At 43.8% G+C, this 27,351-nt stretch overlaps 1 protein-coding gene across 1 annotated transcript; it reads left to right on the plus strand.

The window, feature by feature from the left end:
• Positions 1–1,418: 1,418 nt before the first annotated feature.
• Positions 1,419–26,406, plus strand: LOC310993237 (CMP-N-acetylneuraminate-beta-galactosamide-alpha-2,3-sialyltransferase 1-like; the record flags this gene model as incomplete). Its single annotated transcript, XM_083981551.1, has 6 exons — positions 1,419–1,445; positions 2,480–2,676; positions 2,850–3,029; positions 24,582–24,627; positions 24,703–24,822; positions 26,239–26,406. 6 exons carry the CDS (start codon positions 1,419–1,421, stop codon positions 26,404–26,406), a joined length of 738 nt encoding a protein of 245 aa, XP_083837677.1.
• Between the last annotated feature and the right edge of the window lie 945 nt (positions 26,407–27,351).

Consider the following 27,351-nt stretch of genomic DNA (forward strand, 5'->3'; position numbering starts at 1 on the left):
CCGCTGGTGTGGTGTCGCGGCGTGCACCTCCGCCGCCGGCTCGCGGCGTGCAGCGTCTGGTCTATTTTGTGTGAGAGCCGCGAGCACTCGCATCAAGCTGGGCAGGAAGTCAAACATGAAACAACGAGAGTATCCGGTCAATTTTCAAAATAAAACACCGCGACTGTGTGTGCTGCGGCGGCGGCAGAGCGGGGGCGGGTGGGTGGGTGGGGGGGGGGGGTTGGGGTAATATTCGAATATATCCGAACGAATTACGGGTCATTCAATAATCGTTCGAACCTCATTTTTCTAAAAACTGACAGCCCTACTGCATACATCTCATGTTGTTATTCATGCTGATCAGATAATCACTTCATTAAAGCATCTGAGAGGCTGATGAGTGAAAATATTTGCTCTGGTTTTAGGAGAAGGCTGCAGGATAATGACAAAACTGGACACATTAGGCCACTTCTTTCTGTTCACATGCATGCTTTCTTTTTTAAAACCTCATTTTTTCAATGTCTTCAACTTTTGATTGTGGTGGGTGACGGAGTATCAGGAACTTCATCCTCTGTTTAACAATGCAACATGAGACAGCTCAAATATAAAGTATTTGGATCCTCCTGTCTGACAGAGGACTGATAGGAGGAGGAGGGTGGACACAGTGGATAGGAGGTATGATTTACGGTGATAGACTTGCATGACTAACTTTTTGATTTCTATCAGACTGGAGGGACTGAAAAACCTGTTTATTTTTTAAATGTATTTGATTTCCTAAAATAATATTCTTAGGCTTTTTTTTAAACAGTTTTTCTCTTGTTTGTGTTTCCTAATCAATAAATGTAACCAATCTGGATGAAAACGTGGCAGTGGTCGATTCCACACTGACGCACTCACTGTGCAGTTATTATTTCCTAAAGCCACACCCCCTGGCTTGGTGTCATCCTCTGTGGAAATACACTGATCTGAACATTTCCTTGACTGAGAGAGGATTTATTTTATTCAGGTACTCAGGTAAGAGAAAAATTCCTTCAGAACAAATAAGAGATTTGCTGCAAAGTTTATCATTATTATCAATATTATTATTAGCTAAAAATCATAACAGTAAAACCAGTAACATAATCATCTTTTTTATTGTTGTTGTTTATATAACAGTTATCATTAATAATGGTAGCAGTAGTACTAGTAATATACTACTACTACTACTACTAATAATAATAATAATAATAATAACAATATTATATTATATTATCAGTCCTTAAGACACAATGCATTCTGTGATCATAAGTTTATGGGTGCAGCTGTATTTATAACAATCAGCTCATGTATTTTTATTTATTTATATTATTTCATGTAGACTTCATGAGTTCTCCACAACCAAACTCAACTGCTTTCACTGACCATAGATGTATAAAGATTATTTGTATGGTGTGGTTATAATGGCCGTCTGCTCCTGGCACGTGAACGTATAGGCTCATTTTGTATTTCACTTTGCCTACAGATGCAAAACAATTCCCAGTCACAAGCAACAAACAGGCGAGATCCAGACTGAAGGTGTCGGTGTTCCTGCTCTGTGTCAGCGTCTGTGTGGTTTATAGGGAACATGTCACAGAGATCTTCTCCCAGCTTTTGGACACAAGCCCCTGTGCCTGTGGGACATGTTTATCAGAGGATGACACGTGGTTCATGCAGCATTTCAATAAATCTGTTGAGCCATTTTTGTCCCGAAAGCACAGTCTCCCCGAGGCTGTTTTCAATTGGTGGAAAGTAAGTTACTTAGAGAAATTCACCCTGAAAGAATGAGGAAGTGAACTATCACTATCAACTATCAACACAAAAGTCTATCCGTGGCTCTACCTCTCATATGACCAGAGCCACTGAGAGGCGACTGTGAACTCGCATTTAGACGGACATCTTTTGTTCAAAATGTCTGGTCTGTTAAAGGTTGTGCGATATGAAATAGTATCCCACCTTCCATGAGGGAATGCCCAAGCCTGGTAACCTTTAAATCCTTGTTGAAATCATGGTTAAGGGAAAACCAGACTTGTAACCATCAGTAATGTGTGCTACGAATTTGTCTATCTGCTGCTACCTTATCATATTACATAGCACTAGTTACCACTGTAATAAGTATTGCAGCACTCTACCTCATCTTGCTTATCCATATCCTCACTCTCTCATATACCCCAACAAGAGTTATGACCTGGTTTTTGCATTGCTGCAACCCTCCAGTCCACCTCCACATCACCCACTGTCCCACATCTTGTACTGAGCTGTCCAGCTGTAGTATACTGGTATTGGCGATGTTGGTTCTCTGTTTATTTGTTTGTTCGTTTGTGTTAACCACTTGACCGCTGAGCACCCCATGTCCTGCACAATGTTTAAACTTTTTAATGTTCTAATAATAATAATAATAATAATAATAATAATAATAATAATAATATTGTGCATACAAACTAAACTGTAATCTAACCCAACATTTGATGATGTTCTATGTCAGGCTTTACAGGCTGAGAAGCGCAACTTCGATTTCTACAGTGCAACAGTAGATACGCTGTTTCAGATGTTCCCACCTGTTCCAGATGTTGTAGAAGGCAGCCCTGACCGCTGCAGGACTTGTGCTGTGGTGGGCAACTCTGCTAATTTGAAGAGATCCCATTATGGACCTCTGATAGATAACCATGATATCATAATAAGGTACATTTTTAGCTGGAAGTTTTAATTATTCTTCATGCATTATTAGATACACTAACACAAACTGTTCAAATTATTTCCTGTGTCCGAAACTAATATTCAAGCAACTAGCTTTTTCATCATTATTAGTATTTCTGCCAATGACTGGTGCATGTGACAACATCTGTGCTTTTTAGAATGAACGGAGGCCGTACCAAGGGCTATGAGGCAGATGTTGGGAGCAGGACCACTCACCATGTGATGTATCCAGAGAGCGCTGTGGACTTGGACAACAACACTCATCTGGTGTTGATTCCATTCAAGATACTGGACCTAGAATGGATCATTAAAGCTCTCACCACAGGCTTCACTGGAGCGTGAGTCATATTTGACCTTTTATTAACTCTCAGAGCTGTACCTATCAGCCTAAAGAAGCCAATGTTCAGTAATGGAAATAATGAATAATAATTACAGTAATCCTTTATATGAATACCTTGGCTCATTCATATTGAAACAATAGTCTCTGGTCTATGAAACGAGAGCTCATGGGCACAAAAAAACGTAAAATTATGTTTTTGGCATTCAATGAGTTAATCTTAAGGATGTATTGAGGATTGGTTTCCATAGTGACCAAAATCCATAAGGCAAGTTGGAGCATGCACAAGGTCAAAAAGGCTCTCTTGGCCGCCTTTTGTAATTTCATTGTACAGATCAGTGGTTCACGTGACCCACATGGAAACACGTTGGTGGCCCATCTGATGGGCGAAGTTCAGTTTTTATTTTGTATTTGACAGCAAAGTGATCACTAAAATGTCTAAAGATGCCATTCAGTGGTTTATATTAGGGGTGTCAACGTTTACAATTTTTTCTACACGTGTACACAGGGCTTGTAACCGACGTGTACACGGTTACACGGGGGGGGGGGGGGGGTTATTATTATTAATTTCAAACAATTCTTATGCTCAGCACAGATGGAAAATCTATAATATAATCAAATGGTTCTGTTGTAGAAGGAAGGGTCGGATCGAGAGCAGCATTAATTTACAAGTTTATTCTGCACCAATTAGCCTACACTTTTTCTGAATAAATGTATGCTCCATTGCTCCAGCCACACACTGTAGATAGGCTACCGGCTCTTCCCTTGGCTCAGTCATCGGACCGGGCCAAACACGACCGGACACACCGGGTTCGGATCGACAACATTTACTAGCTCCGCTCCGTTCAGACGTTGTGCTGAGCGTGAACGCACCCCACCGGCGCAGCGTGAAGAGAGAGAGAAGGAGACGGAGGGGTGAAGGCTACTGTGAAGCGAGTTTAGTGTGTTAGCGAGGTAAGTTGAGTCTAAAGCAAGGGGGCAGTTGTCGGTCTGAGAAGTGAAGCTCACTTCCGCGTTCAAAAAACTGCAATCCCCTCGGCTGTCGCTGGGGGCTGGCTCCAGAAGGGAGCAACTCCAATTGAGCCCCATGTTAAAATAGCCGATTTTACAGCTTAAAAAAACATATTTACAGCCTGGTACATTTTATTTTTTTGGTCTCAACCGATAGTTTCTACCCCCGCACACACTCTGAGGGGGGTGAATTTTTTTTTAACTCTACCGTTTTACTATTATTAGGTTTAAAGTTCTGGCCAATTAGGGCGCGGGAACGTTGAGTGACAGGTCCGGAGACCGCTGCTTCGAGGCCAGTGGGCGGGCTCTCGGCCGGCCAACGGCCGCACCGCTCCAAATATGGCAAGTAGAATCCAACATGGCGCGGCTCAAACCCCCGTAGCAGCGGCACAAAACAGACTCCTCCAAACCAATGGGTGACGTCACGGGTGCTACGTCCATTCTTTTTACAGTCTATGGTCTAAAGCCAGGCTCTCCTGTACTACAAAGGTGTCTCTCTTTTAAACCAGCTAGATCACCATGGTAACTTATGCTTAACTCATAACCTCATCCCGAACAGGTTCAGAGTATATATAATAAAATCTAGAGGTCGACCGATAGTGGATTTTAAAATTCCGATATAATAACGATAGTTTGGAGCAGGAAAAAGCCGATAGCCGATTGATCGGCCGATCCCCCCCCCCCCCCCCCCCCCCCCCCCCCCCCCCCCCCCCAAAAAAAAAAAAGATATATTAATAACTTTTTTTCAATTATTATTATTTTTTTTTAATAAGCTATGCAGTAGACTAGAGAGATTGCAATGCTATGCTGAGGAGAGGGTAGAGAGAGGTAGCCTGCAATGCTATGCGGCGGAGAGGGGAAAATTATGTGTAGGCAGAGAGAACGCAGTGCTGGAAGCGACCGAATCGAGATACCACCACCAGAGATATGCATGCTTACCGGGCAGATAAGGTTTCAGAGATTTTTGATTTTCTTGACGAATGTAGGATGAATAGGCTGCTGACGACCAGCGCCCCATTTGCTGGAGTGAAGCAGGTGGAAGCTAAAGTGGCGGCTCTTGTCCGAAAGAGTAGCCTGAATACTGATGAGTTGGGATATTGCACTGCAGGAGCCTTCCGGAAATGCTGTGTGAACCAGGTTTTTCTAATGCTTGAAAACCCATGACGAGCTAATAGAAGACGCTGACGATGAGATTATCTAGGTTTGAGAACGGGCCCTGCAAGGAACGGATGTATCATGCAGAATATACAGAGTGATTGGCACCTGTTGTCGTGCGCTTGAGGGGAACATTTACACATTCTCTTCAGCGGATCTAACTGATCTAATGATGGGAAACTTGCACTGAGGAAGACTCCCCCCAAAATAAAGTATACCATACTTGGTTAAAGAGCATCAATTCTACAGGGAAAACAAAGACAGCAAAGATGAGACAATATTCATAACATAATTAAACCCAGGAATATGGAGAAATTCAGATTGCAGCTGAATACAAAATACAATACATACCAACATAACATGCAGAGGGAATACGGAGACAATAAAAACTCAATGGCTGAGCTATACAGCGGAAATACTTTCATGATGCTGAGGAATGCCATGCAAATGACCGCCATGCAAATGGCTGAGCTCTGATTAAATGAAACTGATAAAGGCCATGCAAATGACCGCCATGCAAATGGCTGAGCTCTGATGAAATGAAACTGATAAAGGCCATGCAAATGGCTGAGCTCTGATTAAATGATGCTGATAAAGGCCATGCAAATGGCTGAGCTCTGATTACTAGTGTAAAACTAAAGGATGTGGGACACTGAATCATCCCTGGACCCTGTGAGTGACGAACAGCCGAACTCCACACGTGAGTTTGTTTACACTGATCAGCTGTAGCAAGAACGTGACGCTGCAGGAGAGGAGACTGTAACTAGGACGTTAGCTCGTGGTGTGGTTACGCCGTACATTAACAGGTGACTGTTTCACTACAATTAGCCTAGGCTACTGTGTGGAAAACCCATAGACTGTAAAAAAGAAAAACCACCACGCTGTAATGACCGTGATCGAGTTGGACGAGTGTGTTTGGAGCTGACGGGAGGAGAGAAAAAAGAGAGCGAGACGCGCGTAGCGGCCGTGATATGACGACACCGTCCCCGCTGAGGAGGAACTCTGCTGTTATGGTAAAGGACCTAAACCAAGTCGAGTAGAGCCCATAAAGCCCAACGTTATAGTGTAAAGAGCCATTATTGTGCGTCTGCCCCATGGATGTATTATATTAACGGTCTGTCCCAACTCTGAAGCTGAAGCGGCGCTCTCTCTTCCTCCTTCCCGTCTCTCGCTAGCTGTCCTTTCAAAATAAAAGCACAAAAAGCCGGAGGGGGAAAAAAAAAAACACGGACTCGTGAGCTGGTGGCGGTGAGATATTTAGCGTGGCAGCCGCCACCAAATTATCTATGCAGGGACCCAGGCTGTACATATATGATTAAGAGAAAATTGTTTCTCATTAAATAACAAGAGAGTTTTGTTCCAGTCAGCCCCTCCACCTGCCGCCTCTCTCTTACTGCGGTCGCACCGCACCTACAGTACCCTCACCTGGGTCACTTCTCCGCTGCTGCCGCTGCACACGCCCCGTCTCTCTCTCTCCCATGCTCTGTGTGTGTGTGTGTGTGTGTGTGAAGAGCAGCCCCGCCCCTCAGTGATCAGAGACAGAGAGCGGCAGGGAAGAAGCAGTTTATGGCGCTGTGGAAAAAACTGCAGCCATCGGCCACTATCGGAGCCAAGTTCAGCTGATTCCGATAGTTTGTAAAACGTCCTATTGGCGCCGATTAATCGGCCAAAACGATTAATCGGTCGACCTCTAATAAAATCGGCTATAAAAGCGCTGCTGTTTCACTATTTAACTCATTTTCAGATGCGTCACCTTTACTTTGAAAGTCCAGTGGAGCTGGATCAGAACGGAGCGTTTGACCGGAGGGAGAGATCACGCTGATCCTGACTTTCTCTCTCCGCCTGCAGATGTTCAGCTGAGGGAATACGCTGGAGCAAGTTGATAACCAGCTTCATAGTACCGTGTTTGAGGTTTTGTTGAACTGGAACATGAACACAAAGCCTGGCTATGTTGAGCCTCCTTCTCAGTACAGGCCGGAGGAGTCAGTGTTTTTTTTTGTTTTGTTTTTTTTCCTTGGCCTTTATTTTGAAAGGACAACTGGAGAGAGACGGCTACGCGGAGATAGAGTGAGGGGGAATTGACACGCAGTTCCATTATTATCTGAAGCTTTCACGCAACATTATCACCCCTAAAAATAATATTGGTGAGAAATGAACGAGGAGGAGGGGGGAAAAAAGACGTTTATTGGATTAGATTATTGATTTTTCTAAACGGTTATGATTTGTTATCCGTGTACACGTTTACACGTGTAGATGTTGACACCCCTAGTTTAAATCATATCTGGGGGAAAGACAACAATGTGTCAAGGTAAATGGGGAAAAATCCCAACTTCTCACCAACAACATGGGAGTACCCAGGGTTGGGAGGGTTACTTTAAAAATGTATTCCAGTACAATTACAAGTTACCTGTTAAAAGATGTAATTAGTAACTTACTCTAAGTATCACAAAATTTAAGTAATGTAACAGATTACTTTTAGTTACTTTTGGATTACTTTAATACCAAACATATGCAAATTAAGTCACGCAGCCATCACGCATCAATCCACTACATCCATGACGTAGACGTAGACTACTATAGAGGGAGGAGAGCTGTCCATAATAATAATAATAATAATAATAATAGTAATGTAGTTTTTCTCTCTGTCTAAAGTTTAAAGGATACTGTAGGTGGAATAAGTGGTAAGTGGCAAATTAATCCCCTCTAGGGGGGTGCCCCCAGAAAAAAATGTGTGATTTTAACATGTAAATCAAGCATTCTGGGGCCTCATTTATCATTGTGGATACACCTTTTTTTACACCCTTTTTCCCCCGTTTTGTGCGTACGCACTTTTCTCCGCCAAATTTGGGATTTATCAAACCAAAACCTGACGGGGAAAAGTGCGGACATTTACACCCATTTTGACCCTGGCGTACCGTGATTTACGCCTTTTTTGAGGAACAGGAGGAATTGGCGCACCGTTGCTGAGTCAGAGAACTGCAGTGTGAGAGGGAGAGAGGAGCGGAGTGCATTTAGAAGAGCACAGTAGGATTTTTTGAAGTAATTGTGGTAGTGGTTGAGTTGATGCTGGCAATCCAACCCGCTCTATAATAACACTAGGCTTTATGTTAATTGATAAACAGAGCGGATTGAGGATTTTGCTTTTTTGATTAGGCTATATGTGACGTCCGACAAGGATCAAACCATCCAAGTTTAAAAACACATCGGCAGCAGCACACTGATCTGCAGCTACTGAGACTGTTATTAATCTGTCACCTGAGTTAACGAGGTGCACGTGTGTTTGGAGCTGACGAGAGAATAAAGAGTGAGACAACGCGGCCCTGAGGAGGAACTGTGAAGGACTCTGTAATGGAAAATGACCTAAACCAAGTCCAGTAGAGCTGTAACTGTGTAGTGGGAAGGCGTTCAAAGTAATGGTAACTATCGTTGATTTAGCCTACATTGTTTTAACATCTAGGTGTAAAAAAAAAAATTTCTGGGATAAAGGGGCAGATTAGGAAGATTCTTCTTCTTTCTGCTCCCTTTTGTTGAGATTTGGGAGGTTTTGGTTTTTATTGTAGCTTATTAAAATGCAAGATCATTTTTCTGACTGATTTGTAGCCCGATATCGCCGTGTATGTGCTTTCGGAGAAGTTCCGCTTCTTTCCCCCACCCTCCGCCTGTTGTCTCCGTTGTCACTTTGTTGTCACTTTGTAGCCGCTCCACAGACCACATGGCTAATTAAATATGCACGTGTTCTGGGGGTGGAGTAAGAGGTGTGTTCACGTGTGCACCATTCTTGGGTCCGGTGTGATTTACCAAAGGCAAATTGCGGAGAGTTGTGCATACGCACAGTTTGATTGATCTGAAAAAGGTGTAAATATTTTGAGTGTACGCAATTTTCGTCTTTTCGCCGTACGCAAAAATGTAGTAGCAGTTTTACACCCTCTTTGATAAATGAGGCCCCTGGTGTATACTCTGAGAAGAAAATAGCCTAAGGAGAAAAACAACATTTGCTTCAGATAAGAGGGGGAAAAGCAGATCTGTGGTTCCTATCATTGTATGGCTGGAGTGTATGAAACTGGTCTAGTGGGGAGCTGTGGCTTTTGGCCTGGACCAGCCTTTCAAGATCCTGTTTCCTCTGCTTCACCATGAGCCTCTTTCAGGCCACACTTTACTGTTCCACCACATCTGCCCTATTCACATCTCTATCTTGATGTAGCCTACTGTCAGATAGCTCTCTTGAGCGTGAGATTGAGCGTGACTGTCATGGCCAATGCGTGAGAGTTAGCAACGCTGGCTTAACATAGCTTATCACATAAGAAAGTCACAACAAACAGGTTTTGCACAATGGTTTGCACTTTGCACAGATAAGTCTTAAAGCCTTTGGAAACCTGACTATATATAGTAAAAATGCTTATATTATATCAAAGTCAAGTGCCTCATTAAGCATCCACAAAAGTCTGAGTGACAATAACTATTCATAACTATTAGAAAACCTGGTTTAAAAACAGCTCATTTTGCTAGTGAGGCACTTTTGAGGCCACTGGTCAGGACAGTGTGGGCGTGGCAGATAACGCTATGATTGACAGCTCCCTCGTCTTGATTGACATCTCTCTGGCCCCGCCCACTTCAAACAATGTCATAGCAACACGTCAATGGCGACCTCACCGGAGGACGTGCATCGATTGATTGATGCTATTTAGCCTGCTAACTAGACTAACCGGCTTTCGTTTTGGAGCGTCATAACCGTCTTTGGTCGTAGTCTCACAGAAAAAAAAGCTTTTAACCGTCACTCATGTCTGTGTGAGCGTCAAGAGGGGCTGACTGACACACACACACACAGAGACAAGGCAGGTCGCGCTGGAAAGCTAATAAATGCTAAAAGCTAATCGCCAATTTACACACACCCTCCCCCCCCCCCCCCCCCCCCCCCCCCCCCCCCCCCAAAAAAAAAAAAAAACCGGCTGTATCGGCTGCATGTAGAGGAGTTGTGAGGAGCTGTGGGCACAGACAGACAGTTCGCTGCCACTGGGGGGCTGGATGAGAGAACTGACGTGACGATTTATGAGTGGTTCGGATTTATTGCGTGATAAATCCCAGAGATAACTCCGCCCAATTCAAACCTACTGTACAAAACCTTAAAAGACAAATATTTTGAATTTGGATGGAAACTTTTTTCTAATTATTTTTACATGTTTAATAATATGTACACAGGGTTTCCCCCAGAAAACTTGTTAAGCCCGGTGGTAGGGTGGCACCGGCGGCCCATCCGCGGCCCATCGCCGCCAACCCAACTCATCAATAACAGGATCGTGATACTGGACCACCGCTCACATTAGCTACACAACAAACCGTTAACAATTAATCAACACTCAAACCGAAGCAACAATAATGTTAACTGTACTCAACAAGCTAGTATTACAAGGTTTACAACAGATGTGACAGACAACCTGGGCTGTGTGCGCGCGCGCGTGCGTGCGTGTGTAAGAAAGAGAGGGAGAGAGTAGGTAGTAAAACCTGCTAACCGTAGCTCAGGCGTTGGTCTCCCATCAGGTAAAAGCTGCCGTTTATTCCTCAAATGAAGCTCGTGAAGTTGTTGAGCCTCTCCGGTACAGTTATCCATCACTGCAGTTGAATTAGCCTCTAAACTGCTGGACGCTAAAACCGAGGGGGCCGTCTGTGTTTACAATTCACGAAAGCAACGTGAACGCACGTGCTGCTCACACTTAGTAGAGTTACGTTAAGAGGCAGCGTAGCCACAGCCACACACACCGTACGGGCAGAAGAGGCAGAGCAGCTGTCTGTGTGCCTCACCTCTGAAATACAACGAGACGGCGAGTGGCTTCTACGGCCGCTCTATAGCCTGTGGTTGATTTAAAAAATGTGAAGTAATCAGCCAAGTAATCTCCGTTTTTATCAAATGTACCGGTAATCTGATTACGTTTTTTTTTCTGTACTTGTAACGGACTACAGTTACCTGTTTTTGTATCCTGATTACGTAACACCGTTACATGTAGTCCGTTACTCCCCAAGCCTGGGAGTACCACAGGGGTCCATACTTGGACCTGTTGTTCACTATGTACATTAATGACCTGCCACTAAGGGCGCTTTCACACCTAATAGTCCGGACCAAGGTCCAGACTTTTTTTTTTTTTTTGTTACATTGTTTCCATATAGTCCAAAAGTTCGCTTTCACACTGCTATTATGCCAGCGGACTAAAGGATCTACCGACGTCATGTCGTCATTACCCGCAAGGGCTGCGCCTGCTTATAATAGTCAGTGATTGGCTTGTGGATGAGCGTGCGTCTGACATTAGCGCATAGGAAGTGCTCTGAAAAAAATAAAATACAAATATGTGTAAATATGCTGGAAAGCACGCTGTGGTTTGTAATCGCGGTGCAGAAGAGTGAGTTTGGAGCTGATGAAAGGAGAGGGTCGTGCCGCAGCGAAAATGCTCTCATTGATGAGAGCAGCAGCGATCAGCTGTTTTGTGTAGTGGAGGACACACGTGCGCACAAGCGCGATCCTCCTGTCAGATGTGGCTGCATCTCTCCAGGTCACTTGTGTGTGTGTGTGTGTGTGTGTGTGTGTGTGTGTGTGTGTGTGTGTGTGTGTGTGTGTGTGTGTGTGTGTGTGTGTGTGTGTGTGTGTGTGTGTGTGAGAGAGAGAGAGAATTAAAAGCTCTGACTTGCTGGGGCAGACAAGTGTGCAGACGTTGTTTGGTATCGTGTGATAAATATCCGTCTTTTTCAGACTTTCTTCGGCGGAAAAAAATATATTCGGGTCAATGTATAAAAAAATAGGCCATATAAAAAAAAATGCATGTATCATTTGGGGATTTATATTAAACACTCTACTGTTTAATTCCGTGTAAACGTTTACAAATGTAGCCTACACTGACACACCCATCCCTCTGACCAAATCTGGATTTAATATGATCTCCTCCTCTCCCCAAGTGTTTTTTTTAAGATTTAAAAAAACAACGTGTTACGTTATTAGTTACTGAAAAAAGTAACGGCGTTACTAATAACGCGTTACTACCCAACACTGGTTATAACAGAGCACAGGTAAGTAATAGTCAATGCTAAGAGATGGACCAGTAAGAGAAGACTATAAGCTAGTGAGAGCCCTGGTTGTTGAGTAATCAAAAGACACAGGCATTAGTTTGAGTTTTTTGTGTGGCCACTTGTTATTATTAAACAATAACACAATGAAAATACAACAGGTTGTTGCAAGGCATTCAATGAAAAATAACAAACTAAAATAATAAAGCCGGCAAAATAAAACCCTTTTGTGTCCCAAAGTTACCGTTGGGGCCCTTGTTTCTTCGGATCCGTGTCAAGTGTGTCTGTAGGTGCGTTTCCATCAGTGGCGGCTGGTGGTCAAATTAGTTGGGTGGGCTAATAAATAAATTATACCCATTAAATGGTTAACACAGCAGCAGCTAAAAGTTAGGGTTATCCCATCTCACAAAAGTAGGCCTATAGCAACTAACTAGGCCTACACTGTAGAACGGTCTAGTCAAAAAAAAAACGTCACTTGGTTATCTCACACATACGTACACACACAGGGCCCTAGTTTCTTAGACCAGGTGAAGTCTAATCTCAGCGCAGCTTCGCCACGTCAACGGGGTGTGGCCCAGGTCCATTTCGCAAGATTGGTGGGCCACGCAGTCAGACTTAGACCAGCGCAATCCCTCCCCTCGTCCCTCCCACCGGCGCAAACGGCAAAGAGGGAGGAGAGAGGGCGGGAGGGAGGCAGGAGGAGGAGAAGTGGGATTAACACAGCCGATTCGGATCTTCACCAATCAAAGGAGCTCCTCTCCTCACCTTTAACTGCGCCGCGGGTGATGCGCACTGCAAGTTTGTCATTTTATACTTTAACATGGACGGAGGAGACAGCGACGCCAGAGGCCGAACCTCTCCCAGGAGGAAACAGCTGTTTTGGTCCAGAGGTCCGAGCTCAGAGTGACCAATAATGAGTTTACTAATATCCTTAATCAGGTTTGATCTGGTACACTGAGAACCGGTGCTCAGTGTAAGAAACAACAACTAATAAACTAATAAAGAAACTCACATTTATTCAAACCCTGTGTAAGCAAGATGAGAGGTGTAGGCTACACTAATCACAACATAAACAAACACCATGCGGATGAAATCAGCGTAAAGGACGCTCTCTCTCTCTCTCTCTCTCTGTCCTCCTCTCTCTCTCTCTCTGTCCTCCTCTCTCTCTCTCTGTCAGTCTCTTTTTTTTCTGTGATAGAGATGCTGAGTATACTGTAGTAGGCAGTGGCGAACCGTGGACCCAGACCCTGGGCCTTCAATAGGACCATGTAGCAATAAAAAATTAAACATAGCAATATAAATAATAGCCAGAGCCTTGTCACATGGATGGTCGGCATATTACATGTTTCTTTGCCCTAACTGGCTTCACAACACACAAGGTGATTCTGGAAAAACAGTCATTCAAAGCTGCTCATGAATCACTTATTTAAAAAAAAAAAAAAAAAAAGAAACTAGCAAATCACACATTCACTTATTTGTTTAGCTGGAATGAAAGTAAAATGTCAATCATGAGCTGTTCAACAACTAAAGATGTATTTTTTGATAATGTTTTTTGTGTTTGTTTGAGCTTAGACACAGTTGAATTTCACTGTAGATTTAATATTTCTGCCAAAAGTGGCTATAAAACAAACACCTCCTGAGGTGAAATGGGAAAAAGGCACAAGTTCTTTGTAAATGCTCAGCCATTTTTCACTGGCTTTAATGGCTATCAAACTACCGTATGCAAATTGTAGGTTTACAGTACAAATTCAGTTCTGTGCTGCTGCGACGCTGGGTCTGTGGGTCTGGGTCTGGGTCTGTGGGTCTGTGGGTCTGTGGGGCTTCAACAGCAGAACTGACCCAGCTTAAAGTCAGGCGTTTAATAAGCACCATTTAAACTTTTAATAAATAAATGTGCGCTCCGGCCACTGACTGTAGGCTCCGCTCTTTCCTTCGGTCAGTCGGAGTTCTCAACGGGCTGGACCGAGCAACATGACCGGGTGGTGTGGCTGCGTTCAGGCCGAGTGCCGGGTGCTCGTACCGCGGCGAGTCGGAGCTTCACCACCCGCTCAGTCAGTCAGTCTCAGTCAGGGCAGGAGTCCGTTTCACAAAGCAGGTTTAGTGAAAAATGAGTCTGTTGACCCTGAAAATGAGGCAAACTCTGGGATTCCTATCTCGGAGTAGGCTAGATCAACTCAGAGTTCAGGATTAGACTCAATTTGTTGAACCTGCTTTGTGAAACGGATGAAGCAGTTAAACTGGAAACTGCTCAAACGGGCGATCGTGGGCTATGAGGTAGGAATAAAAATAGACCCACCTTGAGAATTTACGGTAACTATTCTCTTGATCAGCGTGGTGAAAGCCAATCTCGTTGTTGTTGTTGTCACCATGGCAAAGTGTGTTGTGTGTGTACGGGGGGAGGGAGGGGCGGGGGGAACGGGGGTGACACATCCAGCAGGAGGACAAACTATCCTGCGTTTAAATAACATGTCGAAAATATCTGCTTGACAACTCATGGAGCTGGAAGCAGCCCTAAATAAGTAACTACACTTTAACAACAAGCCAAAAAACCCGCAACCCACGACTACCAATATTTATAAGCGACTTCACAGAAAAACAAGCCCAAAGTCACGTATAATAAGCGGACTTGGCAACCCGCTCCCTCAGTATTTTGGCGGCAATGTTGTTCTGCTGGGTATTCGCGAATACCCGGAAGATGTCGTAGTATGGTCCCGCCCACAACTCAGTGGAATATGATTGGCTAAGACACCTGTCAATCTCAAATTCATGCCCACATTGACTTGCATTACACGGGCCTTCAGTCACAGCCACTGAAGGCCCTGCAGGGGGAGTCGATGATTTACTGCCCAGATACCGTTGGAAGAAAAATTGTGATTGGTCCATTTCCCGTTCCATTATATTAACCCATTGTTTCCCAAGAAATATTAGTCCAACTTTATAACAATGATCTAATATTACTTGTGTGTTGCTCACTGTATAAAATTAATAAATAAAATAAAATACAAATTAAAAATAAAATAAATATATAGTAGCACAAAAATTATTTCTATATTTTTTTCTTAGGCCTTCACTGAATACCTTGAAGGCCCAGAGGGTTCCCCTCTGGTAGTAGGCTATATACTGACTATCTGATACCGAGGCTGTTGTGGTGGACTAAGAGAGATGAAGATTTGTGTTTTGTTTTTCATTACGGCTGCGTGATGCGGTCGCTCGCGCTATTGAATTAATAAGTAAATAAATAAATAAAGCGATCATCACAAGGGCAGAGTGGTATGGTTACATGCTGCCATTCCGACATGCTGCCACTCCGACATATCGCCATTCCGACATTTTACTATTCAGACATGTCACCATTCAGACATACCACCATTCCGACATGCAAACGTCCTGCCATTCCGACAGTTTCGTCCCGCCATTCCGACAAGGCTTTAATTTCCATAAGGAAATGTGCCTTACACCGAGCGGCGGTTAGGTGTATGTGTGTATGTTTTTTTTTTTTTTTCATGTTTTAAGACATGTGTACAAATGTGATACAGTCAGTGGAAGCTTAATAAATAAACAAACACAAAGTCTCGCCATGTACAAGCACACACTCCGATGTCAGTTTGTAACAATTTCCCTTACAATAAGGATATAAGAGGAACTGACACAACTGCTGCAGGCGGATCTAGGCTCGCGCTACTGGTGCGTCCAGGGAAGCAATAATCAAAGTCGCTACTTAGTCTGAGTCTCTGTATTTCACTGAACTCAAAACGCGCCCATCACAGGCGGCATATAATAAACAATTACACACTGATCAACAGAACCCGAAAGCCCTCCCCCCTCCCGCTGTCCATTAAGTCCGAGTGGGAATGAGTGTGTGTGTGGGTGCGCGAGCGCACTGTCACTGTCCGTGCCGGCGTGTATGTGTGTGTGCGGGGGTGCGCGAGCTCACAGTCAGTGTGTGTGTGTGTGTGTGTGTGTGTGTGTGTGTGTGTGCGTGCGTGGCGTGCGTGTGTGTGTTGGTGCGTGGTGAGGGTGAGTGAGAGAGAGTTTGTTTGTCCTACTGTCCACACGGGAGAGACGCTGCGGCTCCGCCGAGGTGACCACCAGTCCTCTCCCTCGTCCCGCTTGGCTGAAAACGGGCTGTGAGGTGTCCAAACGGGCCTTTATGATCCACAGGGTAATCCACCGGGAAAAATAATCCACTATGCCGCGCTCTCCTCCCCTCTCACCACGTCACTTCTCCATTTAAACCCTCGGTCCCACTAATGCACTTTTACGCATTACGCACACAACTTACAGCAAAAAAGAAACATTCATTCATTCATTAAAGGTCCGCACGTCCCAGTGCGCAAACCACAAGGATAATTGATCATTTCCCTGGCCTAATACACAATGAAAAAAACCTGGGGAGCAAACCTGCAAATCAACTACCCCAGCTGGCCAGGCAAAACCCAGTGGATCACTACAAGTTGTTGCAACTTTTGGGAATTTACTCCTGGTAAAAAGGCTTACAAACATGGACCAGGACGGCTCCATAATACGCACAAAAATCCAAATGAAACGAAAGGTAACTTTAAAAAAAATAGCAACAGCACGAAGTAGTCAAAATAGCTATGTGTTTTACGCATGCCTCTGTGCGTCTGCAGATCAAATTGTCTATAATTAAAGCAGAAGTAAGTGATATATTTGTGTTAATATAAGTCTTAAATAGTTATATCTTCCGACAGCAATCACTTACATAGAGTGTTTGGACCGAAACACGGGTCTGTCAGTCACTCTGCTCTGCTCTGAGCCGAGGAGAAAACATTTATCGTATCCTACAGTTTTTATCCAATGAGGAGAGAGAACGGCATGCAGGGCTGTGTGTGCAGCCAAGGGACGCCGTGAATGTGGCGACGTAGGGACGAGGACTGTTATGGTGCGTTCAAGGAAACTCGTAGACTCGTGTTTTTCCGTCCTGTGAAGTTGTATCAGTTTGATCTGGTACGAGTTCACGGGTCAGAAGTTACGAGTGGCCGTTATAGTGACTTTCACAGGTAAAACAGGTCAGAAAAACACGAGTGGGTTGCCTGGAACGCTACAAAGTCGTAAGTTGTGACTTGAAGCTGTAATTTACGATTTCAAAAGCCTGCCTGGAACGCAGCATTAGCGAAAACGACCGGATCACTCACTTCTGCTTTAAACTTGGAGCCAGACCCGGCCAGGCTACAGGAGAGATCAAAAATATGCAGGGGTCCAGGACCCCCATGAGAACCACTGATCCTGTTGAACGTACTGTAACTACTGTGATACAATAAAAAACAACATCACTGATCTGATTCACCGGCGTAGCGGTCCCTCTCTCCATTAACTCTCTAGCTCTCTCGACCACAGCTGCAAACTAAGTAGCACAGCGCCAATAATAATAATAATAATAATGCATTTTATAATCGAGATGGGATGTGACAAGGGCGTTGACCAGAGTCAAAGTGCTGTTAGAGGAGAGAGATGGGCAGGCAGTTTAAAAAATAAGAGCGTCAGGTATGCAGCAGGACCAGTGGTACAGCGTCCTACTAGCCTCGTAAACCAGCCGCTCCCGAAAATGCAATTAATTTCATTTCTGAGGGAGAGTCTGGCCTCATTCCTGCTGTAAGCGTCCTACAGCGTCCTTCCGCATACATTTTAGCCCGGTCGTTACCAGAGTTTTTTTTTTTTTTTTTTAATGACTGGAGCATGAGCCGAGTTTTCCTCCTAGACCTAGCACAGTCTCATCTGTTCATTTCATTATTATAAACTTCGGTTACATGCTGCTATTCCGACATGCCGCTATTTCGACATTGACTTCTAATTGTCGGAATAGCGGCATTAACATTATTTTTCAAGCGTCCCACTATTCCGACATTTTTTTTTTCATTGTCGGAGTAGCGGCACTTAACTATTTTTCAAACATTCCGCTTTTCCGACATTGATTGATTACGTTATAGTCAGACGTGTCTTTCTGATTTTTCATCTGAGACACTGTTTCTCATACACAAATACATAGGCCTATAAGAGAGAAGAAAAAACAAACCCGCCAAGTTTAAAAACACACTGGCAGCAGCGCACTGATCTGCAGCTACTGAGACTTATTATTCTGTCACCTGAGTTAACGAGGTGCACGTGTGTTTGGAGCTGACGAGAGAATAAAGAGCGAGACAACGCGGCCCTGAGGAGGAACTGTGAAGGACTCAGCTGTAATGGAAAATGACCTAAACCGAGTCCAGTAGAGCTGTAACTGTGTAGTGGAAAGGCCTTCAAAGTAATGGTAACTATCGTCCTGCTACATTGTTTTACTGTAACATAGGTAAAAGGAAAAAAAAAAAGATTTTCTGGGATAAAGGGGCAGATTACATAAGATTATTCTTCGTTCTGCTCCCTGTTGAGATTTGGTAGGTTTTTGTTTTTATTGTAGCTTATTAAAATGCAAGATCATTTTTCTGACTGATTTATTGCCCATGTATCTCGCTCTAAATAGAGACATGTCGGAATAGCGGGATGTCTGAATAGCGGGCGGACCCCATAAACTTCAACTTGAAAGCTCTCTGTCCTCAGACTGTCCACTACCCAGGCCATCACACAGGGAGAGCATGTGTGGCTTGTGTCATGAGTGTGTTACAGAGTTCGATATGAATGTTCACATCAGTCTTATTTGTCAGTGCTTTGTTGTCATGATAGTTAATAATAAGTGTGCTGAGAAACAGGCTTGTAGCCTAGATCCTACAGGAAAGACCAGTTTATGACTCTCTTTAGAGAGAGAGAGAGAGACGGTGCGCCGTGTTTGTATCGGATACAATGCAAAGGCTTGCCTCAGTTGCCTGACACCTAGGAAAACAAAGGACTTGCATGTAAAAATCCGATGTTCAGCAGCAGGGAACAATATTCACAATGGATCTTTTTTTCATAACTTCCACAACTTTTTTCATATTTTTTTTCCCTCAACCAAAACTTTCGCGACCCCCCTGCAGTACCTTCGCGGACCCCCTGTTGAAGACCTCTGCTCTATATCAAGGGAGGCAACCGTGCTTAAGCAGCTTGGGTTCGAGGTGGTGCGAGTGCGGGCCAGCGGGGACAGGGGAGGGGGGGCATCCTGGCTTCAGCACGGTATGGAACCACTGGCCTGTGCGAGTGCGCCCTTATTTGTAGCCGCTGCCAGCGCCACACGGACTTTGCCTTTCAGCAATCAAGCGCTGTTTTCGTCAAATTTAAAAACAATAACAGCAACAGCTGTCGGCAGCAGAGATCACTGTGCCGTCACCATAGAAACGCAAGACGCATTACAGCTCATTCGCAAAATACCTTTCAATGGAAACACCCGCAAATGGCAATTGCACTTTTTCGAAGTTTCAGAAATATCGCTTTTATTTTGCGAAAATCTGTAATGGAAACGCAGTGTATCAGTGTATGTTTGTTCTGTCCTACCACACAGTCCGTGAGGAAGGGGGAATGAAGGAATCCTTCACCACTCTCAGAGTTCAGAATCAGTAGTTTCAATGCGGCTCGCCACCCAGCTCACGCTGGGAATCTACGGATCTGGGATCTGGAAACAATCTCTGGATCTCTGGAAACTTCACACGAACCAGCTGAAGCTCTCCACTGGACGGTGGGATGTGGCTGGGACGTCATCTAATGATGTCACAGGAAAAAAAAACCTGACCTACAAAGAGGTCAAAGAAGATCCAAATAGCATGTTGATTATCACCAATCAATAATACTAATTTACTTTAACTGGATTAAATGATGCTCTCAAAAAGGTTCAGTTGTACAACAAAAGTCTTCAGTTCAAATATTAATTTACAGTTGTGAAACTATAAATACACTCAAAGTGCATTTTATCATTATATATTATAACCACATTAATAACCGTTTCAAGACCTCAAACAGTCGTAGTTACATTAACACAGAAAATATAATTTTACAAAAACAAAAAAATATTGCATAGTACCCCTTTAATTTTGTAGAAAACTGCATTAAATTTAGAGAAACTCATGGTATTTAGAGGCATTAAGGCCTACTGTGCTTATATATACCCTTGCACCGGTAACAGTGAGAAACTGCACCAAACATTCACCTCTGCATTTACCACAAGCACACACACACATCAATGTTCTCACCACCATCTTATTCTCTCAACATATGTAGTAAACGACAGTTTAGAAAAATATTTTGAAGTAAACAACTATAAAACACAATAAAACAATAAGTTGCATATGACACCAAATGAGCTAAGTGATTATACACAAGTCAATGGGCCATTAGCATCACAACACACTAACAGTCTATGGTGGCTATAGCACCGTTAGCTTTTTTTTCATGGCTATCTGCGCAGATTAACGCAACTTTTAGTTGCTTTACACACAACCAAACAGGTTACACATGAATATAAGATGCATTTCAGGTTAACCGAACAGGTTAAAAGGGTATTTTCACTCACCGAGTGATCAAGCAACGAGCACCGTTTCAGCATTTACCCTCGCCAGGTCGGCGGAAATCATCCGGTCTCACGGAGCTCTACAAAGTTTAAATGTTAACAGTATACCGGTCAACCAATGCATAACACCATCAAGACTTACTACAACTCAGTTTGGAACATTATTTTCATGTCCTACCCCGTGGATGGCAACAGGTTTACTCTTGGTTTGGATCGGATAGCACATGAGGCAACAAAAGTAAACATGACCGCAGAACCGGAAGAGAAGACCGGACGTGACCCTACGGGGTTGATCACCTGAGCTCACAGGGGTTCACTGATTGGCTCGTTCTACGTAGCCCTCTGCAGCAACTCTATTTTTCCTTTTTTCTCTCTATTTCTCCTTTTCTCCATTTTAACCACTTTTAACCCCGTTATTATAAATATGGACATTTTCATTGCTACTATTATTACTGTTACGATCATGATTTCTGTTTGATCAATCTCCTTTTGTTGATCTTGTAGTATTTTTAGATTAGTATGCTACTGTTGTGATGTTGTGTCATGCACTTGGTTTTATCTCATACTGTTGATATTATGCTCTGTGCTTTTAGAATAGCATAATATTGAAAATTAGCACATGTGCTAAACACACCCAAGCAAAGCATCTGGTCTGTCCACTGGAACAGGGCCCTATTTTCCTGGCGCAACTCAGGGGGGCACAGCGAGGCGAGCCCTGGCGCAGCTGGCGCAGTGGCATTTTCCTCCAGTGCAACAATGTGCGCAGCGGATTCGGTAAATTGGCAGACTGCTGTGCGCCGAGATGGGAGTGGTCGCGCAGCAGGGGGAGGTGTCGACAGATTCACCTTGGCGCAGTGACAATTTGTTGCCGATAGACCGCGCGGAGAGTGCGCTCGCCAGCTCCAACCTGGTCTACTCTCAGCGCAAGGCGAAGCGCAGCCAGCGGACTGGTATTTTGACTGCCCAGCTCCGCAGTGCGTCCACGTCACCAAGACCTCACAGGCAGGTTTCCACAGTTCCAGGCATATTTAAATGCAATAAATAATAATAATAATAATAATAATCACAATAACCCCTATTTATTGTAACTATCTAAATCAGCACATACACGTATATCTATATCGATTGTCCCGTCACACTGATGACAGATCAAAGGCTGTCGGCATGCGTAATGGAAACTCAGCCTGACTGAATTAACACAGATGAAACCAGGGAGGGACTGGACAAAAAAGCAGCCGTGGATGTCCCAAGAGCAGGTGTTGACACTACACACTGTGCCGTTGTGATGATCCGCTATATTTATTTATTTACTTATTGATTTATTAGGGGCCAGCGCCGCATCGTCACGCGACCATAACAAATAAAACTGAAAACAAATAAACTATCATCTCTCACAGCCAACCACAATCAGCCTCGGCATCAGATAGTGAGCAGATATTCACATCTCCCATCTCAGGTAAATTCTAAAGAAAAAAGAAAAAGAGAGACGCTCCGAGATGCCTCCTTTACGCACAGCTGTTTGTTTATGTTGTGATCTGTGCACAAGGGTTTAAATATAGGTTACTAAATATGAGTGTCTTTATTAATGGAAAAGGTGTGTGTGTGTTTTTTTTTTTTTTTTTTACTGGGCAACAGCTCTCAATATGTCAGAGCAAACCTGGATAACATCATAACCTCCTCCCTCCCAGACGGGGAGCATACATCAGTCCGACTGCCCATAAGTCCGACGGCTCATTTCTCCGACTACCCATTCTACAGTGTTAAGGTTAGGTTTAGGGTAAGGTTAAGGGTTAGGGCTACTTAAAGCAGAAGTGAGTGATATATTTGTGTTAATATAAGTCTTAAATAGTTATATCTTCCGACAGCAATCACTTATGTGACAGTTGAGGTTCCTGTCACTATGCCTCCAATTGATCATGTGCCCTGGCTACTTGGCCAAGGGGATGTCCCTTTGGGTGACTGGCAAGCGCACATGACTCTTACCCGGGAGGTGTGGGTTCAATCCCCGCCCGGGCCCTCTTCACCTTGCCACATTCTGGCGTTGTTGGCAGGATCCATGTAGTACTAGTGGTGGGTCCATGGATTCCTAATGTGTGGCAGCCTGTGCGGAAGCACGAGGACGTGCTTGTGAAAAGAGGGGGAGAGATGTGACAGTTGAGGTTCCTGTCACTATGCCTCCAATTGATCATGTGCCCTGGCTACTTGGCCAAGGGGATGTCCCTTTGGGTGACTGGCAAGCGCACATGACTCTTACCCGGGAGGTGTGGGTTCAATCCCCGCCCGGGCCCTCTTCACCTTGCCACACTTACATAGAGTGTTTGGACTGAAACACGGGTCTCTCAGTCCCTCTGCTCTGCTCTGAGCCGAAGAGAAAACATTTATCGTATCCTACAGTTTTTATCCAATGAGGAGAGAGAACGGCATGCAGGGCTGTGTGTGCAGCCAAGGAACGCCGTGAATGTGGTGACGTAGCGACGAGGACTGTTATGGTGCGTTCAAGGAAACTCGTATTTTTCCGACCGTGAAGTGGTACCAGTTCGATCTGGTACGAGTTCACCGGTCGGAAGTTACGAGTGGCCGTTATAGTGACTTTCACCGGTAAAACAGGTCGGAAAAACACGAGTGGGTTGCCTGGAACGCTACAAAGTCGTAAGTTGTGACTTGAAGCTGTAATTTACGATTTCAAAAGCCTGCCTGGAACGCAGCATTAGCGAAAACGACCGGATCACTCACTTCTGCTTTAAGTCGGAGAAATGGGAGTTCGGACTAATGGATGCAAAAATAAATAAATGTATGGTCGGAGAAATGGGTAGTCAGACGGACGTCATGCGCCCCTCCCAGACTACTTCAAGCATCATCAGCCCATGAGGTCTGTTCGCGCGACCGGACACTGCGAGCTTGGACCAGACCAGAACATCAGTTTCCTCCCGTCTCACTTGCTGTGAGAGATGATAGTTTATTTGTTTTCAGTTTTATTTGTTATGGTCGCGTGACGATGCGGCTCAATAAATCAATAAGTAAATAAATAAATATAGCAGATCATCGCAACGGCACAGTGTGTAGTGTCAACACCTGCTCTTGGGACATCCACGTCTGTCCCAGTCCCCCCCTGGTTTCATCTGTGTTAATTCAGTCAGGTTGAGTTTCCATTACGCATGCCGACAGCCTTTGATCTGTCATCAGTGTGACGGGACAATCTATATAGATAAATGTGTATGTGCTGATTCCGATAGTTACAATAAATAGGGGTTATTGTGATTATTAATTCCATTTAAATGTGCCTGGAACTGTGGAAACCTGCCTGTGAGGTCTTGGTGACGTGTGCGCACCAAGTCAATTGCCTCCCTCTTCCACAGTGAAATCAAACGTGCGCCTCGCGCGCGCGGCGGATTTAAAGGCGAGGAGAGGAGCTCATTTGATTGGTGAAGATCTGACTCGGCTGTGTCAAACTCACTCCACGCCTTCTCTCCTCCCTCTATGCCATTTGCGCCGGTGGGAGGGAAGTAGGCGGGATGCGCCCCGCTGCGCTTCGAAGGAAAATTGCAAACAGCTCCTGGACACGCCTCGTTGGCGAAGCGAAGGCGAAGCGCAGGGCAGATCCGCCACGCCTGCACCTAGTTAACGAAAATAGAGCCCTCAATGTATTTGTGATGTTCATATCAAATAAATACACATAACATAATGTAACATAACATAACATAACGTATTGATTTAGCGTCAGTCTCTTGAATCTCTTCTCTTGTAATTCCTCCTGTTTCTAAATAGCTGTCTGTTCTGACTGTATCCTTTAAGTGCAAATACAATGAATAATTAAAATAATGAAATAGAGCTTTATTACAACAAAAACTTTCAACTTAAGACCCATCTGCGCTTTAGTTTGATTTTCACATTTCATTTCATTTCCTCCAGATCATACATGCCAGTAAAATCCAAAATCAAAGCTAACAAGGACTTGGTGAGTATTGTTTTTATTCTAATACTGCAATGGTTCATAAACATGAGTTTAAAGGATACTTCTGATTTATAACAGGTGATGGTTGTCAGTCCGGCTTTCATGAGGTTTGTGCACAACAAATGGTTGAAGAATAAGGGCAAGTATCCATCCACTGGCTTTATGGCTTTGGTTCTCGCCCTACACATTTGTGACAAGGTAGGGTAAACTTTAAATTTGATTTTTACTTCTTTGTCATCACTTGTTGATGCAACAAAATAATAATTAATATGTTTTTGCCTATAATTGATGACTGACTCAAAAAAGCCACAAGCTGGACTCAAACCTTGGTGATACATCCCACTGTTAAATTGGTGGGGTTTTATATGTGACCTTACAATGCATTTCTGCAAATAAGGTGACTCACTTAGGAATGTCAGTGTGGCTGTCATGGCAGGCAGTTTTGCAGCTTTGGGCTGCCTCTCTAGTGAAAGACAACATCTCCACACATGGTCACCCAGGTCATTTCAGGGATAGTGCATAATTCCAGGCTGTCCTAGCTTCTACTCTTGTGCATGAATCAGTCCTTACTGTTAATTCAAAGAGCAGTACTGTCTGAGGGATGAGCTCATCACAGAGACTGACAGGTATTTGCATTTAAGATAACTCTGCCCATAGTCTGACAAAATTGGAAACCAGCTCAATGTTATCTCGAGGCGTGTAAATACGTCCCCATGCAACTCATTCGATTATTAATTTCTTGGGAACAGAGATGGTTTGTTATATAACAACTACAGTTGGCACAACCCCCTCCACCAGTTGCTGTTGAAGCCTCCTCTAACTGTGTTGCTAACTGAGCATCCTGACGTCTTTTCCTCCACTGACCTGGCTGCAAGGCTGGTGCAAGGCTTCTCTGAGTAGCCTACACCCCAATTGAACAATCCACATGTTCCCTGAAGCCAGACAAGTGAACCAAACTGGACAGATATTTTTTCCAAGAACCATTACTTCCCTAACGACAGCATAAAAAAACAAGACTTGTGGAATGATTCATCTGCATCCACACCAACTGACCGACCATATTTGTGTAGTTTGATACTTGTATAATGTGTTCACTAGCAAGGACCACGCCACAACAATGTGCCATTAGATTATTTACTGTAATGGGATGGAATGATGAAAACGAATGAATGATATTGTACAGAGTGGTAAAGGTGAGGGAAGGTTCATGTCAGCGCGTCTGCTCTGGGAGGATGAACTGGAGACTGGCGAAGGGAGACTCAGAGTGGGGGTTCCGTCTCGGCGTTGTTCCGTCCGAGCTGGATTCATGCCCCCCAGACGATGCCTTGGAGGAGATCTGAAAGGGAATGCGTTGGTTAAGAAGAAAGGGCTGGAGGAAGGGAGGGAAGGATGGAGGGATGAGAGTGAGGATGATCCGGGAGGAGGCAGGAGACAGGAGGTGCTTAGACAAGGGGAAGAAGGGAGGGTGGGTCGAGAAATCGAGGAAAACGGAGGAGAAAGGGCTTGACCAGGTATTTGTAGGCTTGACCAGTGATTAGAGGTGTGGCTGAGGCATGGCCCTGCTCCCGAACTTAAGTTAACTCATTAACTTTCATTTTGTTCTTGTTTTTCTAGGTCAGTGTGTTTGGTTTTGGAGCAGACAAAGATGGAAACTGGAGTCATTACTGGGAAAAATTACGAAACCTAAAGTTAAAAACTGGAATACATCCTGGAACTCAAGAGTATGAAATTCTTCAGCAGCTCGCTGTGCATAGTAAAGTGGAGTTTTATACAGGGTGGTGATCTGTCTGTCAGCTTTGGTTCATGCCACACAGGGAAGCACAATGATTATTTTCCTCCTTTAAAGTTTTGCCTTTCAGTGTACAGATGAAGTGATACTGTAAAATGTTAACTAGTCAATATAATCTTAAACATAATCCTGTTGACAAACCAATACACCTATAAGGACATTGTGAATAGATGGAATGGAGGCATGTGTAATGTTCATTCGTTCTGAAATTAGCCTTTCATTTTATATTCCTGTCTTTTTTTCTTCTTTTTTTATTGGGTGTACTCGCCTGATTGTCCTGATGCCTTCTGAATGTACGGAGGCACATTTAAATTATTTGTAATGAAATATTAATTTATGTGAGAGCATTACATGACTTTATCACCCAGTATTTAATAGACTATGAAGGAATTGGTCTCCATTAGACTGTTAGCCCCCAAATAGTCCTATAAATTGCTAAATGATGATGAAATCTATTAAATTTTAACTTCTTATTTACTGTTTGAGTTAAACCTATAATGTGCCTTAAAAGCTTTGAGTGTATGTAACTGAAGGTGAAACAGATGAGCTCTTCATCATGGTAACTTAGGGGGGCAGGACTTTTGCTATTAATGCCCCCAGACAATGGAACAGCCTACCTGTAGAGCTCAGGTTAGCTGACTCTTTAATAATTTTTTTATCTCTTTTAAAAACTCACTTTCTCACTGTCATATGGTCTGTAGGCTGTATTGTAGCTGTTGAGTCTTTGTTCTATACAGTACATGTTATCTGTTTTCTCTCATCATGACTCTCCTTGGGTTCCTCTCAGGGTCTTATCTTATAATCTTAGACAATAATTATCCTACTCTTGCTTTTATAGCCGATTTGCCTAGTACACTACCAGTCAAAGTTTAAACAAATCTTCTCATGCAATGGTCTTTCTTCATTTTTAAGACTTTCTACATTGTAGATTTACACTG

Source organism: Trachurus trachurus, assembly GCF_905171665.1.
Source record: "Trachurus trachurus genome assembly, chromosome: 11".
Classification (NCBI taxonomy): Eukaryota; Metazoa; Chordata; class Actinopteri; order Carangiformes; family Carangidae; genus Trachurus; species Trachurus trachurus.